At 40.4% G+C, this 21,082-nt stretch overlaps 1 protein-coding gene across 1 annotated transcript in view; it reads right to left on the bottom strand.

Moving 5' to 3' along the window:
* Positions 1–18,553, bottom strand: part of LOC109030947 (uncharacterized) — a 50,534-nt gene extending 31,981 nt beyond the window's left edge. The window contains 1 exon segment of the mRNA XM_072304222.1: positions 18,420–18,553. Coding sequence (XP_072160323.1) covers positions 18,420–18,443 — 24 coding nt within the window. The 5' untranslated portion in view covers positions 18,444–18,553.
* Positions 18,554–21,082: the final 2,529 nt, after the last annotated feature.

Here is a 21,082-nt window from a genome sequence, read left to right as displayed (position 1 = left end):
ACGAGATGAGACGCAGAGATCTAGCAGTCATAAGTGATACAGATCTCACCCGAGAGTTTGGATGCATCTTTGTGTCGCGGAAACAGCAAATTGAGAGCAACGCATTTCTACGCGATGGCGAAGAGACATATGATCCGGGAGCGTTGTCAATTTGTCTCATCAACTGAATAGAAATAATACCTTATACAGAGCATCTTTCGAAAAATTAAATGAGTGCATTTTTTGCCGAGCGGAGCTGCGAGCATTGAGACGTGAACCCTAGATCCCTTAGGATCACGTGCACAATACGGTTCATGTTGCGGTGCGTGCAGCCCGTTCGATGGAAATGCGTCCATTATTCTTCACGATGAAATGCGCAGAAATAATTTCAACTCTTATCAAAATACGGAACCTTCATTTTGGCACGGAGAGGGACGCGCGAGAATGGCGGACTACCGGGACCGAGCACCAAACAGATACAATTTTGAATAATTTATCAACAAATTCACGGCAATTTAATTTTTTTTAATTCTGATTTTTTTTAGTCACAGTCTCGGAAGCGTCGCGGTACTTGCGCGCCCTTATCCTTGCTTAAGAATTCAGTTAATCGAAAATTATATTGAGACACCGATCTTAATAGAGAAAAGTCGATCAAGGATTAAGTCTTAGTAGACAAAATTATTAAATTATCAGCAAAACTCTCACACTCGTGATTCTCCACCGATGTTTGAGACTCTGTTTTCCTTCACGGCGCGGGCCCCCTGTTGCAGTGATACATAATTGCCCGCCAAACGTAATCTCAAAATTAACAGCAAGCTGACCGTCATGTCACTTCCCGCAGAGTTTGACAAATTTCATTTTTACGTCTAGATAAGTCGATCAGTAATTACTTTTAAGTGAAAGAGCAGCGCTGCAATGAAGGGTCTCTCGCCGCGTCGTTCAGGCAAACTTTAACACACATTTTTACGCAAATTCCAATCACATATTCAATTTCAATTCATTCAATTCATTTCGTTTCAAGTTCATATTTCGTTAATATTTTGTTGTTCCACTCATGTAGGGGTGCGTCTCGATCTCCACATGAGCCATAATTCAAATAGGAAACCATTCTTCCTAGAGCTCATGAGGTGGTCCAGAGGCGCCCTTGTGTGAAGGGAACGACGAAGTATATGAACTCCATAAGAAATAACGGAAATTGATACCAAATTATTTCGCACACTTACCAAGGAAAATTCTTGAAATTTTACTCTGTGCAAAGAGACGAAGCGCAACGCGCAGTTTGTAAAAAGAGCAATTACGATAGGAATAAGTTTAGTTTTAATAGTTAAGTTCCATGAGTAAAAATACTTTAAGTAAAAGGCCGATAATTCGGCATTAAACGCCCCAAGTTACAGTAGAATTACGTATAGAACTAATTTGTCTCATCCTTATACTTCATAAAATAAATGTAGGCACTTACGCCCACATTACAATGGAAGAGACCTCTTAATACCTAGGTGGCTTCCTAGCAAGCTTCTCAACATTCAGAAAGTTCAACTTTTAATTATTTTTACACTCCATTTCGTTAAATCCCGTGCGGGACAGACGCGGCGCACACTGGTCCGGGCCAGCAGGGGAGGTCGAACACAAACTAATAACTTCGGAAACTTATAAGATCGAAACTAGTAACGAGAAAGTTTAAGAGCGACTACATTGGTTCTTTCATAAAATTCACGTTCAGAGACAGCCTGTCTGATTGGTTTCTTGGAATAAAAACATACCAAAATTTGAAATTTTCAGTCAACACCTTGATGTCCGACCTTTACTGTTTGCTCGTACCACTGTGCGGCGCAAATCGCAGTGCGTCAATAGCTAAGCCATTTGAAGCTGTGGGAAATGATCGATACCACGACCGTAGGTTTCCCATTAATTTGAGTGGATCGAACAATAAATCGCAAGACGCAAGCAATATGCCATATTGAGATGCAATTTACACAATAAACTACCGGCGTAAAGGAAAGAAAACTTGAGTAACGAACGGTCAACATCACTCCGAAATAGCCTCGGCTATTTTCACTAGCTACCACTAGAATGAAACATTTTGGTACCATAATGCGAAACGTACCAGGATGAATCGCGTCAATTTAACATGTACAATTCCACCATGATCAATTCAGTTTCTTTTCCTCCTTTCTTTTACAAAAAACAGGCACTACGCCTTCACAAAGGTTGATCTTTCGTTGCTCAATGCCTCGCCAGAGCATCAGAAACAAAACCAAATTAGTCCCAGAAATTAGTTCTATACTAGTCCTTAGTTTAAGACTTAAAAGTTACTGGAAATTATGATAAAATTTAGATGTTATACAGAACAAAACTTAGTCATGTCTAGATGACAGTGAGCTTTTCTCTCATTTCTTTTCTCTATTGTCTTACTTTTACGACTCGAACGTGCAAACTCTGTTAATTTACATCAACAATTTTAAAGCACGAATCATGCTCACTAAGTATTAGAATTAAAAAGGTTAAGGGTAGTATGTAGCAGAAATTATTTTTTAGGAGGCCGCTCACTTCGCCTGAGCGACAGTTTCCAAACAACATGGAAATTTCATCCACACTCCCCCTCACATGCAGAAATTAGGGACGACCCAATGGTTGTCATAGGGCAAAAAAACCACTAACGGTCATCTACCTTCAGAACACAACAAAATTTGTCTTCACTTAGGACTCCGAGGATCACCCTAACAACAGAACTCTCAAAAAAACGTGCTTCGGGGGCCTAACTGAAGATAAATATCCATTTATAACATTGATTTCAATTCACTTGTCACACGACATGCCAACAAAAATTAAGGCTCCTAAAATGCTAGATTTCTGAGACAAGAAAGAAACAAAAATCAGCATCTTGTAAAGACGAGCTTCAAAAATTTCACGTATCCAGACGTGGATATAATGCACGAAGCCCTAAGAATTGCCACTCAACTTAGGAAAACTTCGTGTAGTATGTTCAAACTGGTTCTGTCTCTTCCAAACTTAATTATAAGAGCCGTCGGGGAACATCTGCTACTGTCAATACAAACTCCAGCAATAAATATATTTTAGTGAATTAAGCTTAAATTGAATGCATTTTAGTATTTTTAGCAAAGTGAGCGCCAGAGTGGAGGCCAGCGCAGCCGCGGTGTTCTCAAAATGAAGTAACTCCTCATCTTCGACACGTTAATTAGATCTACTCACTATCTCCCTCAAAAAATCCCTCAGTTCATGACGAGAACCGAACGGGATCGTTCACGGCAGCATTTTGGCAGCACTGTGATTGCGTTGGCCCCTACCTGCCACATCATTTCAAAAACATGTAGATAAAATAAATAATAAATGAATATAACAATAATAATAGTAGCCACACCATTTCGAAATAAAATTTAGGCATTAGAAATAAGATGTAAATAACTTCGAGTAACTATAGGCTAAGAAAAATGCAATTAAATTAAACTAATTGCTTAAATGGAGACAACCCAGCGTTGCCAAATTTCTCGACCCTCCTCTGCACCTTAATTGTGAGCTGAAATGTTCTCTACGTCGAGTTATTTGCGTCGCCTAGCGCATACAACCATCTCAACCTTGTCTACTTCAGCCTTCATGCATTATTAATAGCATTGTACAGTGAAATAGTCAACTATAGAAAAGAAATTTATAAATCAATAGCTCAGTAGGTCAATATTAATTAATTAATTAGCTCATCGCAGTCAATTGTAGTTCAGTAGGTTAGTAGTTTCCTTCTCATACATAATGAACCATACTAGTGCACGTAAATAACTTTGCATAATTACATGTTTAAAAAACATGCCTATACACCCTCAACTCTCCACGATAGTTCGCATGATTTATTAACATGTCGCATGATTTGCAGCACTTTTTTTTCTTCCATGCTAAGTAGTTCCGTACTAGTAGAAGAGTTAACTTATTGAGATAAAAAAAGGCTTGTATACAGCAAGAACCTCGTACAGGGTAATTCTTACTTCCTTACGAAAAAAACTAACTTTTTCAGAAGAAAGAAAATTTATCCGTTTTCCCCCCCTTCCTCTTGTTAAAGGCCTTGTAAACAGCTTTGCACTTATGCACTTAGCTTTGAATGCACTTATCAACATTACCCAACATTGTAAATAGTATGTACATTAGAACATTAAAAATCCTAAGGAAATTACTCAACCACTCAAAATCTGCGGACAGGCAATTAATGAGCTTCCGGCAGTCGGACCGACGGACCCCATAGAGCAAAAGGGATGACGAAAAATGGACACCGCCAGCAACAACGCCCTAGCGGGGAAGGGATCCCCCCTCCCCCCCTCCCTCACAACTCCATTACCACAAGTTTCAGCGCGAAGCAGCTCATCGCGCCCTGACGAGCTCGAACACTCGAGCGCGACCAAAAAAACGTGGAACAGCAGTTGGCAACACCGCCAGGTTGCCAATTTAAATCCAACCAAACAGTGCGATTTCGGTTGGATTTACGTCAGATTTTTTCCACCACAATTAGCAGCCCCGCCGACATACCAAATCAGTCTCCGCGGCACTAACTTCATGTGGAAATCTGACCAACACGAAGATGTGGACACCAGGGTATTCAGACACAATTGGCAACTCCGCCGAATCACCCAACAATCTACACAGCACTTAAAACGCATGGAAACCCGCTATGCAAAAGTAACCCAAATTCCTTTATCATAACACCAACTGGCAACAACTCTGAACTACCAAATTGATCTCCACGACAGCAATAGGCGGAGATCTGCAGGAGGAAATAGCATTTTTTTTTATGGGGCAAAATCTTCTATATTAAGCCCACCTTTTTTTTATTCTTGCTACTTGCGATTACTCAGCACAAAATCGCAGACTGAGGTCGGGGAGATCGCGAAAAATCTTTATTTTTTGAGTAAATCCATTATATCACTGCTCAAGCCTTTATTTTCCGAAAAAGCTAAAAATCAAGCCGACCTCAGGACCTCCAGAAAATTACCATCACCTGGCCCCACTTCGACGGCCACGCAAAACGACCTGCCATGTACCGACCAACCACGAAATCGTCGCCCAAATCGCCAATTGCCAATGGCCAATGACCAATGGCCAATCGTCTCAAAGCTGCCAACACCACTCGAAAGTGTAGAGCTGGGAGTATTAGAGGGATAACATGTTGCAACTTTCGCGGCGCCGAGGAAACTCAGCCCCAGAGCTCTACCCGCGGGCCACGCCAAATTCACGGGACTGAAACCGGACCTCAGCCTCAACGGGTTCCAGGGCAGACGCCCCAACCCCCCACCCCATGCCTCTACTTCCAGGGGGCCCAGGGCGAACGCCCCCCCCCCCCGACCCCCCCCCCCCCCCCCCGCCGACACAATTTGAGTGAAATGAGTAAAAAAAACATTAGCTTTAAGTGTACATACATAATTAGGAGTAAAATATTTTTTTTTACTTTCCTATACAAAGTAAAAACCACGTAACCAGTCAAGCATCAATCATGGCCAAAAGTTTACACGCCGAACAACGCTCAGCTGTTCGAGACACCCGATATGAAGCAAGAAGCTACTCGCTCTCCGGCCCCGCGCCGAGAGTCAGCGACCTTCCCGCCAGCTGACCGACTCATATAACGCCGGCGACAAACGCCGAGCGTTCCCCAGCGTCATATTTCACTTTCCTTCTATCCCTGTACAGTTAAATCTTTGTAATTAGACCCATTGTTTAGATTTAAGAATGACAGTAGCAGGTTAATGCTCCCAAAAGGACGGGCATAATGACTGATAACAAATTTTTTTTTCTTCCCAAATCACACTTCCCCGGTCTGTACAAAAAATCATACCCCAGTGTTGACTAGCTGCTTCCAAAACGTTAGTCCTCCCAGTGACCCACTGCGGATAATGAGGTCATTATCCTGTGTCGTTGTAGGGGGAGTATAACGGAATATTGGAGTTACGGCGGTTTTGGAAGCAGCGAGCCAATATCGCGCCGCGAGATCGTGGATCCGCGAGTTTTTCATGACACAGCTTGTCACATCCGTCAGTGACATCGCTCGGTGACATCACCAGACACAGCCTTGTCAGATAGCCCGAGGAATCCCCCAATTGCGTATACCTCTACCTCGGGCGCCGGGCGACCGGGAGTCCACGGAGCGGCAACCTAACCAGTTGCTTTCCGCGGATTTCGGAGTCCTGACGGATGTGACATGCTTGGTCAGGGGTTTTTGGCGAGCTAACCGTGGGAATCAGCAGGCCTGGAGACCCACGAGGAGCCCTCTGAAATCCCCTGAAGTCAGTCGTCTCACCAACCGTGTCTACGCCTCCTCGCGGACCCCGACGCGTGTCTCACCCCGTGGTCAAGTCCTCGAGTATCCCTCGGCCGAAAGTTGTGGTCCTACGGTCCGTCCCCGACCCCCCTTTCGCCCCAGCGGTTTTTCACCCCCTTTTGAGTCCTCGACTCCTCAAGTTGCCCTATCCCGCGTCTCACCCCGGTGATTGAGCGTTGAGTATCCCTCCCCTCGCCGAAAGTCCCGTCCAGCATTCCCGACGGCTCTTCCGCTTGGAGACCCCCTTCCCCCTTCTTTTGTAGTAGTTATATCTGTGTGATAGTTGTTAGAGGTCTGTGTGACCAAGTTATATTTGTACCGTTACCCAATACATCGAGTGGCCACCCCCTACTTACGTGTTCCTTCTTCGCCTTAGGATTCTAGGATACGTTCTTCAGGTAGGTGACCACCTATATAGAGTGAAAGGGCTCTTACATCCCCCTAGATCTACCTTCCCTATTCTAGGACTACCCTTTCTGGTGGATATACGCCCCCATTCTGCGACCATCCCCAACGTGTTCAGCTACTTAGCTCTGAGAGCTGAGCACGTTATACTCTATACTCCCTATGTCTTCTTTGTCTATCGCTTTGTCTATCAGTTTCAATAATCGGTCCGCTGGGCAGTTTAATTTTTTACATGCAAACGGTTGTGCGGATTTTTGTGCAAATTTTAGTGAATTATCTGCATGGTGCGAAGTAAATTACTTAAAACGTTCAAAGGTTTCCGTGCAAACGTTGTCTTGTAAAAATTTAAATTAACCCGGTTACATTTTGCGATAGGTGATGCGTGACTTGGTTCCTTTCTGCTATATGCGGTTTATATGCGGGTTATTCAAAAGTCACGCACCACTGGCCATAACTTTAGTTCTAATTATGATATCGATTTTCGGTTCAAGACGTTTTTCCTCATATCGAGGGGAAAACTTTTTTAAATACTTTCCAGTTTTTAATCCCCTCGGGGAAGGAGGAAGGGGGGCAACTAAAAAATCTCAAATGGCCACCCCCCTCATAACCAGCGGTGCGAGACTTTTGAATAACCCTTGTATGTTCGCGTCCGAACCCGAAAACTGTTCAAACGCAAAAACTCGCCTAGCTAAGTGCTTACCCCGAATTTCATGACAATGTTGCATGCGAATTTTATTCGATTTCTTGCTCGACACATTGCTCATCAATCATCATCAGGTGGAGTTTAGCGTTGATCTGAACCATTGACTTTTTGCTCCAAATGAACTTATCGCTACGATGGTTTCAAGGAGCAGAGCGCAACAGAATCATGGAAATAATTTTGAAATTCAATGAGCGGATGGTTCGCAATTTTCGTACCACGAAATGACAATATTCTTACATCCTTTGGTCGATAAATGCAAATTTTAAACGGTCCATGAATTAGCTCCATATAGGAGAAAGAAAGGTAATTTGCAATGCAAAACATATTGCAACTTATTTCAATTTTATTGCGATTGAATTTCAATAAGTGGAGCCCCTTCAATTAGAGAAAATACGACATACACAACACTCTGGCACAATAGCAATCATTTCACTATGCAGTTGCAATTAATTGCAGTCTGCGCTCCTTCGGTAGTGCGATATATACTGTCTCTGCGTCCGATGAAGAATATTATTTTAATACTTCTAAAGTGTGAATTATGGGGCTAGATGTACCTCCAGACAAGATGGTAAATTACTGCTATGTCTACACTATTTTGCGGGGAGAACAAGGCCTAGGAGTTTCGAAATTTTTCAATTGGAGCTCAAAATTGTTGAACTCTTTGACTTTGTTTTCCTCGCAAAAAAGTGGGTGGACCCAGCACCAATTTACCGCCTCGTTACATGCAGTTCCGGCCGCATCTTTTAGTGTTTTTTTCTTGTTTGCCTCTAAACGAGCCCTGTTTCTTGCAGTTTTGAAATTGATGTCGGTTGGGTTTTGGATCTACGACTGCACAGCAGCACCGCATCCTATGCAAAGGCGGATCTAGCAATTTGGCGACACCGGATTTCCTCCATTTAAACCTGTGCTAAATAATTGATTCATGTCGGAACACCTGGCCCCTCCAAGAATCGATACATTTCCATAGGTTTAAATGGAGAAAAGACAATGATCCTATGAGTATGCCAACAAGAGGTACGGCTTTGGCCGCTACGCAGCCGAATCCCTGAAGGGGCTTCGCGCCCTTAAATGGCCGTTTCCGGGTCATTATTAGACCGCGTCAAGCAGAAAGGAAGCAAGCCACATCAGCTATTGTCAAATTTAATTTTGCAATTAATTTTTTCAGCGAAAAAAGTTTGGCGGATTTTAGTGAAAATTGCAGTGAATTTTGTGCATAGTACGAAGCAAATTTCCTAAAAGTTTTAGAGGAATCCGCACAAAAATTTCCACGTAAAAACTAAATTGCCCGATTAAATTCGGAAATAGCCGATGTGGCTTAGTTTCTTTCTGCTAAACGCGGTCCAATCACGACCCGGGAAATGGTCATTTAAGGGCGCGAAGCCCTCTCTAGAGATTCGGCTGCGTAGCGGCCAGAACCGTGCCCCCTGTTAGTGTCCCAAGTAGCATGGGATTCTATTTCCTGTCTAGCACTAATTTAGAAACTGTCTATTTTCTAGACAGAAAAATGAAATAGAAAGAAATTGGAGAGAAAAAAGATGTATCAAACAGAAGTGAGAAAATTTTAAAAAAATTCTATTTTCTGTCTATTTTCCGGACACTGAATACAAGGAAAACAGACAGATTTTGTTGTTTACGTATTGTGTTTTTTCTGTCTGTTTTCTAAATTTTAAATTTCTGAGAAATAGATAAAAGAAATATCCAATTTTTCTCCATTTTCCATCAGGTTTTTGGATATTTTTACTTAAGGAAAAAGCCCTGTAAAATTTCTAGACGGAAAAAAGACCCACCTTGTCGATAGGAAAAAGACCTATTTTCTTTGGTAAATAGTGACACTCACTTTAAATTTTCTGTCTACTTTCCGTAATGCTAGCTACTTTTTCTTTATTTTCTAATTTTTTTTCATTAATTTCTTTTTTCTTAAAATATTTTCATTTTGCTCCCCTCCTCTTCTTCTCTAGCGCTACAGCCCGATGTGAGCCTTGGCCTCCACAACAATTCCCCGCCACTGCACTCTGTCAAGTATCTTAGTTCTCCATCGTCTTACTCTCAATGCTCTAATGTCCTTCTCCATACATCCTCGATCCATCTCAGCCCGCGGCCTCCCTCTTTTTCTATTTAGTGCCACTCTTGCCTTTAGAACTACCTTCGGCATTCTGTTATTGCCTATCTTTTCCACGTGGCCAAACGATTGGATTCGTTGGGCTTTGATGAATCGCCTTTTATCTTCGTGCTCAAGTATTTGGTCAATTAATTTTCATTTTGCTACTGGGGTATTTACAGGATGCGGCGATGCTAAGCAGCCATAGATCCAAAATCCAACCGATCCGAATTTCCTTCCTCGGCGATCCTACCAAGAGGTGCGGCTGAATGTGAGTGGGAGCTCCCTGCACCACGCCCGGTGAAAATATTCGCTCGTTATGTATTCCAGATCCAGATCTCGGCACAATTGCCACTTTTATGAATCTATATTTAATTCAGTCGCTCCTCATTTCAAGGTCCTCTCTTGACCCCTCACTCAGGGAGTCAGGGCACAGCGGGACGCCAAACCGGACTCGGGCCTCCTCACGCGCTCCTGAGCTAGGAAAAAAGGACGTATGTGCCGAACTCTCTCCGATACGATATGTCGTTCTTACAGAGAGGTTTGAATATTTCGTCATGAAATAAAGCTATTTATTGGACAAAACAGGCCATGCCACTGCTGTCGTGCTATAGAAGAACGCCGTACACTCGAAAAAAAAAAAACACATTGGATCTAGAGTCCGGACTCTTAAAAACATCGACAAGAAAAAATACTCTTGAATCAATCAGATTTAAGCTTAAATCAAGAACCAAGCCTCTTAATTTGAGCGGATCTCCTTTTGATTTAAGCTTAAGTCTGATTGAATCGAGAGTATTTTTATTTGTCAATGTTTTCAAGAGTCTGGACTGTAGATCCAATATGGTTTTTTTCCCAGTGTATTGACATTCGAGGGTTGCCAATTTTTCCTTTGTATAACGTGTGTTCTTGACGAAATTTATGCATATTTTTTCTTGAAATTTTGAGATATTTTAAGTTGAATTGCGTACACAATTGTGTTGAAATCTTGAAAAAAAATATTTACAATTTTTTCAGTAAGTTCTGCTTTTATCGCAGGAAATTTGTCAACGTCTGAAGGCTTATACGGCGTTCTTCCTTATTAGCACGACAGACTGGTAATGCGTCAGATGGAACAGGACCGGGTTGGATGTGTTTGGGCCCACAACGCTCAAACTCTGGAACAGGCCCTTATAAATATGTATCTTCAATGGAGATGTTGCATGTGTGAGGAATTTGCGATTTGACTATTGTTGATTCTCACGTAAAAGTTCGCAAGAAACACGATAGTGCCCAATTGGTTTTCCTGAACAAGCATTGAGCATTATTATTTTGATAATATGTAAGGTTTTAATTGATATAAAATTAAGTTACTCAACATCCCGCCCGTAAAATTGTACATCCAGCTACTCCAACGAGTTGAAAAACTTGAAATATCTTCAGTCATTGTAAAATTCGGCAAGTTGAATGTCAATTCAGTAACTTCCTATAACTAATTGGCAACAGCGTTTGATTGCAAAGGTCGCCAAAGGAGAATTTTTCCTCCAAATAAGGAGACCGAATATCGTTTCAACTGGGCAGTCCCATACATAATAGCAACTAAACATGGTTAAAAAACTTCCGTTGAGTACATTTATCTCTAACGTCAGTTCAGTCTAAAAAATTTGATTTTACTACGACAGTGAGGCAAGTCGTTAGATTTCGGCGGAACTCTCAAAGAGATAAAAATTCGCCTGCAAAGCAATCAACAGCAAAATTCGGGAGGATAGTTCCGCCGTGCTAAGGAAAAACGCCGTATGAACATTCGAGAGTTGCCAAATTTCCGTCAGTGAAATGTTCATTTTGAGGACAGTTATAAATATTAATACTTGAAATGTTTAGGTTTCTTCGGTAAAATTGCTAGTAAAATTATTGGAAAAATTGAAAGAAAAATATTCATAAGTTCACCAGGAGATTCGTGCTTCATCGAAGAAAATTTGGCAACGCCTGAAGCTTCATACGGCGTTTTTCTTTAGTACGGTAGAGTTCTACGGCTCTAACCTAGCAAAGTGTATGAGCGCACAGTGGCACAATCCGCCAAAATATCTGCGAAAAAACATCAACTTGAGTTCAGGACTAGTTTCTGGTGTTAGTTCGTCGTTTCGCGTATATTTTCCACAAACCTTGCCTTTAAAAGTTCGATTTCATCATTGGAGAGTGCAAATGGGCAGAATTTTGCGATGAGTAATTACCGTCGTGTCTCATCTATTAAATCGCCTATATGCATGAAAGAATTGTGGAAAACGTTGTTTCTAAAAGAAAGCAGGAGTATAGTACATATAGTTTCAAATTGCAAAACAAGTTGGATTTTGCAATCGCTAGCGATAGCAATATTCGTCATGAGAACGTTAGCTTCTGGGATATGAAAATGTTAAGGTACAGTTCGTTTGTAGTATCTTCTGAATTGAAGGGGCTATGTAATTTTGTGTTGACATCTCTTTTTTAACATTTTTAATTATTTTCTTTGCATACAAGAAAGCTGTTATGTACCAATTATTTATTTTCGTTGAATTATATATGGTTTTCGGAAGTTAACGCATTTAAGTTTCAGGTTCGCTTTTTCGGCGTAAAGTATACGTAAGGTGTCCCAAAAGCACCGGGACTTGTTCTGTAACTTCGAAAGTAAGATAGATACAGACACACTGAAAAAAAATTCTCGGCGTTTTTACCAAGGTCCGTTGGTACCTTTACCATCTCACTTTTTTACCAATTATTGGTAATTTTACCAAGACAGACTGGTAAGCTTACCTAAAAACCCGTATTTTTACTGTATTTTTCAGGTAAGAATACCACTTTTATTGGTAATCAATTCCCGGTAACTTTGCCATTTTATCTCGGTAATTCTACCACAGTCGATCAAAAATATTGGCTTTTTTTACCAAGGTCCAGTAAAATTACCGAGAAAGTCAATAATTTTACCAAGATTTCTCGGTAAAATTACAAATTCCATAAATGGTAATTTTACCAAGAAAAAACTGGGATCAAATAGAACCCTGAATTCTTGGTAATTTTACCATTTTCTTAGTAAATACACCGAGATTTTTTTTTCAGTGCATGATCTTGATTTCATTTTAAAGATCAACTCAATACCTATCGATTAAAACCAAGATCAGCTCAATCGGATAAAAATTGACCGAGTTATGGCAATTTGAAATCAGCGAGGAAAGTTTACGCCTACGGTTTTTAAGGAAGATTCTTCATCGCCGTAAATCGAAAAGTCGGCCGATAAAGTGATGCTTATTGTGTTTTTTTATTTTCGAGGTGTCATTTATCAACATTTTGTACCATCAAACACAACAGTTGACAGTGCGTATTATTGCAAAGTACTAAAGGAGTGAGGATGCACATTTCCCGGAAACGGTCGGACTTGAAAGCTTCGTGGATACTCCATCAAGACAATGCGCGGCCTCACACATCGAGCTTAACACGTGAATTTATGAGTAAAAATGGAGTTGAAACAATCCCTCATCCCCCTAATAGCGCTGACTTGGCTCCATGTGATTTTTGGATGTTTCCTACGCTTAAAAAGGAGCTTCGCGGACGAAGATTCGTATCGAAGACCGAAATCCAGAATGCAATTCAAAACTTCTTCAACTCCATCCCAGAGGAAGAATTCAGGAAAACAATGTTGGATAAGTGGCAAGAGCGCATGAAAAAGTGCATCCGGTTTGATGGACGGTACTTTGAAAAGCAAAAGGAAGTTATGGAAGATTCGGAGGAAAGTGGATACGAATATTAACTTTTTGAATCCTGGTAAGCGAAAAATCTTCCTAAAAACCGTAGGGGTAAACTTTCCTCACTAATTTCAAATTGTCATAACTCGGTCAATTTTTATTCGATTGAGCTGATCTTGGTTTTAATCGATAGGTACCTGTTGAGTTGATCTTTAAAATGAGACCAAAATCATGTCTGTATCTATCTTACTTTTGAAGTTACAGAACCAGTCCCGGTATACTTTTGGGACACCCTACGTACGGTATTTTTACTCTACACATATGCCCGAATACGCATCATAAGGGACCTATGTGCTTCCTAAGTTGCCAAGTATTAATTATTGCTTGATGATTGGTCTAAAACATTCAATACAACCAGTAAAAATTAACTGTCCCCGACGAGATTCGAACCCCCGCTCGCACCAAAAGGGACATAATTTCATGCGCCAGAGCGGTGGTGTAGCCAACTGAGCTATCTCGGCACGGCCCAAATATAGGGAGAAAAAAGAACTATAAAGGGACCTCGGACGCTGAGCGGGGCTCCACAAAAGACGTCCTTGAGGTTTCGGCGGTGCGGCCACTGCCGGCCGTGATAAGAGAACGGATTAAGCGCATTTCTCTGTGAGATATTGTTTGCCTATGCTGTCATGTGTCTCAAGGTTCATCTCGGCATGCATTTGCTATCGCGGCAGTAAGCTGAGGCAATATTTCTGTATTCATGGATTAAATCCATCAATCGAGTTCTGATTTTGGCTCATACATCCGTAACGGGTCCTCCAGAGCAATTTTCCACCTTGTACGATGGTTATTATTTCTTTATATCTATGTTTAAAATTTGAGGTGGGATGATGGTGGCTTCTCAAGAGCAACGAGGTAGGCGATCTTTTGCACCAACGAACAGAAAACTGATGGCGAAAAATAGCCAATGAAAACCTCCCAAAAAAAAGAATTTGCCTAAAAACGGAACTTCGTGGTTCTGCGCAGATTTACCAGTCAGACACGACATCTCAAGGTGGAAAAAAACTCGCTGAAAGCAAATTTTAGCAATCAACACAACTTGACGTAGAGACATGATTGGCTAAAAAATACAACGGTTTTTGATACATCGGAAAATCAACCAAAAATCGGAGACTGGGCGAAACGCTCAAGGTCGCAGAGGTATAGGGAATCCCATAGCGAAAGCAACGGAACGATTGTAATATCATGGGGAACTCCGTTCCCATGACAATACAGTTCAATTGGACTGCGTTAAGCAGAAAGGAACCATGACATATCAGCTTTTGTCAAATTTAAATGGGCAGTTTCATTTTTTACATGAAAACGGTTGTGCGAATTTTTTTTTTGCAAATTTTAGTGAGTTTTCTACCTAGTACGAAGTTCCTACAAATTTTAAAAAAAATTCGCACAAAAGTTCTCTTGTAAAAATTAAATTGCTCATTTAAATTTGGCTAAAGCTGATGTGGCTTGGTTCCATCCTGTTAAATGCCGTCCGAATATAATTAAAAATTTTCTGGTTCATTTGGATTTCATCTGGATTTCTGGTTCATTTTTTTAAAACATTGTGTACCATTAGCTTCCCTATGTGCATAGGTATTTTTACGGATGAGCTAGGGATTGTAGTCTCTAATTTTCAGTGGTGTGGCGTGAATTGCGATTTATCGATTGTTATGCCGTTTAAACCTATGGTAAAGAATCGATTATTGAGGTGTTCACTGCGAGCACCCTGTCTATCGATATTTTTCCATAGGTTTAAATGGGAGATCAATCAATTTATCACAAAGCACACCACACCACGCCACTGGAAGTCCTAGTATGCATACTGACGCAAAAGTGGGCGTCACTAATTTTAGTCTCTGAAAGGTCATGCCTCCGTTGTCATCAGACGTAAAAAACTAAAGTGCAGGAAGTTTTTTTTTTTATTTTCTGCTCAACTGCAAGCCTCGATTAACTGTCAAGAATGTCCATGTAACACCGACTACTAACCGGCAACCGATTGAATCGACTCACCGTGCGACACTCCACGCTGGACATTCGAGATCTCTCAACTTAGGATAGGCGTTTGCTATAATTAAACTGGATTAGTTGGCAAAGAATTCGGAATATTTTTCAGAAGTCTCGGTTTTTCGTTTTCCATTAATTACAACCGGGGCCCGTGGGCGGAAACACCACCCAATTCGACTTTTCGCTGACTAGGGCGGATTTAATTTTTTTCTTTCTTTCTTGATACGGCGTCCATCAACTCAATGTAGCGGAAAACGCGTGCTGAGTAAGTTTGCCCTTTTAGTTTATCTAATTATACATTCCCTTTTTTCCATCGTATTGTTTTACAAACAATTGTCGAGTAAGCGTCTCATAAATTGTCACGCCATCGAAAAAAACATCTAGTGTTGAGTGGGTTCCTCTTTCTTTTTGTTTTGTCATGGGCGTTGTTGCCAATATTTAATTTTTTTAGGTGGTTTTAAAATTTTCAAGGAAACACCCAGATCCGTAGAAAAGTTTTTCCGGACGCAGTGAGAATGTTTCTTTTCACACTTCATTGATTGTGGGAAAAAATCTCGAATCCCTATCCGTAAATTTTGGAAATTGAGTCTTTGGTGCTTGGAAATTTTGATTTTTTTCTATTTGTTCGATTTTTTTCGATCCATCTATTTTATTTTTATCAGAGCACCGGCTTGGATTTAAGAAATCTTGGAAAACCGACATTGCACTGAATTAAAAACGGATAGCAATTTTCATGCATTGATGTACCTTTACCACAGAGTTGATAAAAAGACATCTCATAGGGCAGCGTTTACAACATTTTTTTTTTCTTTTTTTGACCTTAGTAGTTGCCATTGCACCTACTTGTTCAGTAATTAGCGGTATAAAATGATAAAATAACTTTAAAGACAAAAAAGAGGCCTACTTGTCGAAAAAAATAGCTGAGTCTCACATTGATACCCGAAAGAAACGTGTTTCTTCCGTTATTAGTCTCACAATTTGAATATTCTGTAAGATTTTGCTGTTTTATTTTTGATTGAGCAGATAAATTTGATTAGAAAAATCATAATTTACTCATAATTTACTGCGATACCTACTCCTAAGTAGTAAAAATAAGACAAAGCCAGTGAAAAAAGTTCTTTAAGTTCGGTTCTTCCTTGTATATCAGAAGACGGAATTTCAATTCCTACAACTGAATAACTTTGAGTTCGTATTGATTTACATTGACTCTTATGCAAAAAATTCTAACCTACAACTTAAGAACAGACCTTTGCGATGTATCGATTGATCTGCCTTTCAAACCTATGGTAAAGAATCGATTATTAAGGCGTTCGCTGCGAACACTCTGTCTATCGATCCTTTTCTATAGGTTTAAATGGCATAACAATCGATGGATCGCAATTCACGCCACGCCACTGACACAGATAGAAATTTTAGTTGAAAAAATGTATAGACACATACCCGAATTCTCACAACACTAACTTTTAGCGCTTTGTTCTACCCTTGCGTTACAGTCTCCAAGGCATTACCCAGCTGACTCGCCCTCAATCAAAAACGCTTGCAGTTCCGCCGGGCTGAGGAAGAACGTCGTATGAACGCGAGATACGCGTTGGCACTTTGGCCATCGATGCAGCGCTGAAATGGACTGCGTTGAGCAGAAAGGAACCAAGTCACGTCAGCTATTGCCAAATTGAACCGGGCAATTTAATGTTTTACATGAAAACGGTTGTGCGATTTCCGTGGATTTTCTGCTTAATACGAAGCAAATTCCTTGAAATTTTTCAAGAAATCGGCACAAACTTTCTCTTGTGAAAATTTAAATTGCCCAGTTGAATATGGCGATAGCTGATGTGGCTTGGTTCCTTTCTGCTGAGCTCGGTCCAAAGGTTGTCAGCGCTGGAGGTCGTAGTTTGGAATGTACCATCGGGAGTGGAATGCATGGGATGCATGCACTGGAAAAAACACATTGGATCTAGAGTTCAGACTCTTAAAAACATCGACAAGAAAAAATACTCTTGATTCAATCAGATTAAAGCTTAAATCAAGAACCAAGCCTCTTAATTTGAGCGGATTTCCTTTTGATTTAAGCTTAAATCTGATTGAATCAAGAGTATTTTTTCTTGTCAATGTTTTCAAGAGTCTGGACTCTAGATCCAATGTGTTTTTTTTTCCAGTGTGAGAGAATTTGGGAAAATGCGTTGTTTATAAAAAAAGCCAGAAGTATAGTAATTGCAAAATGCATCAATTGGACTGTGTTAAGCAGAAAGGAACCAAGCCACATTAGCTATTTTGAAATTTAAGTGGGCAATTTCATTTTTCACATGAATACGGTTGTGCGGATTTATTTGCAAATTTCAGTAAATTTTCTACTTAGTGCGAAGCAAAGTCCCTAAAAGGCAAAGGCAAAGGTCCCTAAAATTCTAAAAGTAAGAGTAGCACTGAGCAGAAAGAGAGGGAGCAGGCCACGGCTGAGATGGATCGAGGATGTAGTAGATCGTAGGATTTATTTGCAAATATTAGTGAATTTTCTACTTAGTGCGAAGCGAGATCCCTAAAAGGCAAAGACAAAGGTCCCTAAAGTTCTAAAGGCAAGAGTAGCACTGAGCAGAAAAAGAGGGAGGCCACGGCTGAAATGAACAGAGGATGTAGAAAAGGACATTAAAGCAATGAAAGTAAGACGATGAAGAACCAGAATACTTGACAGAGTGCAGTGGCGGGGAATCGTTGTGGAGGCCAAGGCTCACATCGGGATGTAGCGCTAGTGAAGAAGAGAAAAAAGTCCCTAAAAATTTTGAAAAGATCCGCACAGTCCTCTTGTAAAAAATTAAATTTTCTAGTTAATTCTGGCAACAGCTGACGTGGCTTGGTTCCTTTCTGCCAAACGCAGTCCAAAAGTTGTCAGTTCTGGAGGGCGAAGTTTGGAATTGCCGGCCAGGTTGGCCTAGTAGTCAGCGCGTCTAACTCTAGGTTAACAGGTCCCGGGTTCGAAGCCCGGTGGTGGCGTCTAATTTTCACGGAATTGACGAGTAGATCTGCTGAAACAGATTCTCCTAGGCCCTAATCCCTGAAAATTGGAAAAGCCTGGAGCATGGAGAACCCTCGATGTCTACGGACACTAAATATTGTCTAAAGTTGGCTGAAGGTGCTAGACACGAAGCCATTAAACAAGCAGAAAAAAAAAAAAGTTTGGAATTTACTATCTGGAGTGGAACTTACCAGGAGGAAGACTTGAGAGATCATGGTGGGAGCTTGTTTCGTCGATGAGGAGATAGTCCGACACAAAGAGCTATTACTGACGGAGGGCGTGAACTCTGTACAACTTATATATACCGCCTGGGCTCCACCGATGGACTCAAAGGGCACCACCCAAAGTGGATAATACGAGCTGCACTAAAATTCCACTAATTAGCCCTACCTCTTGAGCCCCGGGGAACCTCGGCGGTGATGGGACTCGCGGCTCAAAGCGCCGGGACCTCACTCGTTTCGGCGGTGAAAATTTTCTCTCGAGTTCGGCTTATGAAAAATGTTAAAGGATCACGGTGGAGGGAGGATGTCCATGGTTCGATACTAGGTTGAAAGTCGACAGGAAAATATATGCTTTCTATTAATACTTACTGAGATGAATCGCGACAGTACTTTTTTCCCCTTCGATGCCGTTACTCGTTTTACTTACTTTTTGCACTCACGTAGTGGATTTCATGAAATTTCACCCGATCAATAATACCCACGGGAATTCTCTCCCAAAGTTCTTTCATCCTAGAGGTTCGATCCCAGTAATTGAATCCAAAAACAGTTGCACCCAAACTTTTATTTATGCAAGATGTCTCGCAATTTTTTTATGGTACATACTTAAATGAGTCTGTAGTGAGTAGAATTAGTAGTAATTAGTGAGTAGAAATTACGAAAGTAACGAGGTTCCGTATATTTTCCATAAGTTTCAAATCGGCGGACTCTACAAAAATCAGCCTGACTTCTCTTTACATCGCCCGAATTTCTATTTTGTATAATAGTCCCAGAGAATCCTAAGCAAAATAATGCTTTGAAACTCTTCAAAAAGGTATCTTAGATTTTAAGGAGTGTACTCACAGAATTTCAAGTCACAACGTTGTTTATTTTTTGTATCATTAAACATTAAAGGAAATTAAGACATTTTTCAATGTAGATACGCTGATTCGATAAAATTATTTTCTTAAATGAGGAAACATATTTAAAATGAGTATAGCCTAAACATTAAAGTTGATAATTTTTTCTTCTCCGAGCACCCATCGTCAGCTTAAATCATCATTTATACTTCATTTGCACTTCAACAAAATCTTGAGTGCTGCAGCTGGCAGAGACTTTCCTCTATCTTTACTTTTCGCGAAGTGCACTCTTTGAATGGGGGTAAAATTAGAATCTATGATGGTTATTATTTCTTTTTTTGCCCCCTTCTACTGAAAATTTGATGCCCATATTCGGGGACAATCCCAAACGAATATGGGCTAGCGACATCTACGAAGGAAAAAATTCGTTTTTTACCTCAGCTGAGATATTAATATCTAGGTCAATGTAAAGTGGTCTAATTTCACCACAGTTTTCTAGTCGGATAAAAAATATGTAAGTCGAAAGAAACATCAGTATCAGCGCTCACAAAAAATAGAAGAAAGCTGATGAATAATTGAATAGATATTCAGGTAAAAAAGTTCTGGTGTGATTTCAGATGGAACGAAATCACATAAATTATTCTAGCACGGCCCCAAGAGGAGGAAAAATCTCTGCGCGTAGAGCTGTGAAATTCGGATCAAACTTGGCATCATTGTTCGAGCTGGGCACGGCTTAGAGTTCCAGTGGCTTAAATAAAATTACATCTTTTTTTCGACTCAACAAGTTTTATTTATAATAAGCCTAAAGTCAAAAATACATCTGAACCTGGGTTTATCTCATCCAGCAAGACTTTCGGAGTTCTTTAGTTTGCAATGGTTGAATCATTCATAAACTAAATGGCTCAATCAAAATCCATCAAGTCGCCTTTGTGCCATAGCGTTATCCACCAGCAGTAACAACCTTTGTCCATTTTGAAGCAGGAAAATGACCATTACCATTTAACTGAAGTTTTTTTAACGTTTTTGCACCTACATTACTTTATGATAGGAGAACGCACTAGCCTTACAGCTTCGATTATTTTTAGTTTTCTACACATCTATCTAGAGGGGAAAAGACGGAAATTTTCAAAAAAAGTTGTTCCACTAGGAAAAAAAAATAATGAGCAATAACAAAAAGCTTTGGACATTGTGGACCGTATGTTATTCTATTCTCTTCATCATGTCTTCTATTGTCGCTGATTTCTTCTTCAACTTTCACTCTCTACGAAAAAGTACTACGCAAACTTTAAGTCTACGAAACGATTTGCTCCATTTATATAGACGTGACGATGGTAATTAATTTTGGCGGACAGTGTTACATCTCCGGAAAGTTGCTTGAAACAATTTGTAAAAAAAAAAAAATTACGAAAATGATTTATTTGAAACACTTTATAAGCGCTTTAATTTTAAGCACATTGGAGGACTATAAAATCTCAACGGCTCTGATATCAACGTACGGGGGTATCTGAACCGAACGGATGAGTTTTACTTTCATAAAATCCGTAGTTTCTGTGTTCAATATCGACCGAAATATTCGACCTTGTCAACATTTAACTTTCAGTTCGCATGGTCAAATTTTAATTCGCACAGCCAAAATTCCCTTTCCCAATTCGATGACATCTCAGACTTCTATTTTCCAGAAAAGTTATTTTCGCTGCAAACCAAGTGTTCAGTTCTCTAAATCAATCGTTCGGTTCTGATAATCGGAAATTCAGTTTCACATACTAAAAGTTCATCAGCTCTACGAATCAAAAGCAC

This window comes from Bemisia tabaci, chromosome 9 (assembly GCF_918797505.1).
Source record: "Bemisia tabaci chromosome 9, PGI_BMITA_v3".
Taxonomy (NCBI): Eukaryota; Metazoa; Arthropoda; class Insecta; order Hemiptera; family Aleyrodidae; genus Bemisia; species Bemisia tabaci.
The sequence above is the reverse complement of the archived record's forward strand: the minus strand, read 5'-3'. Positions and strand labels throughout refer to the sequence as shown.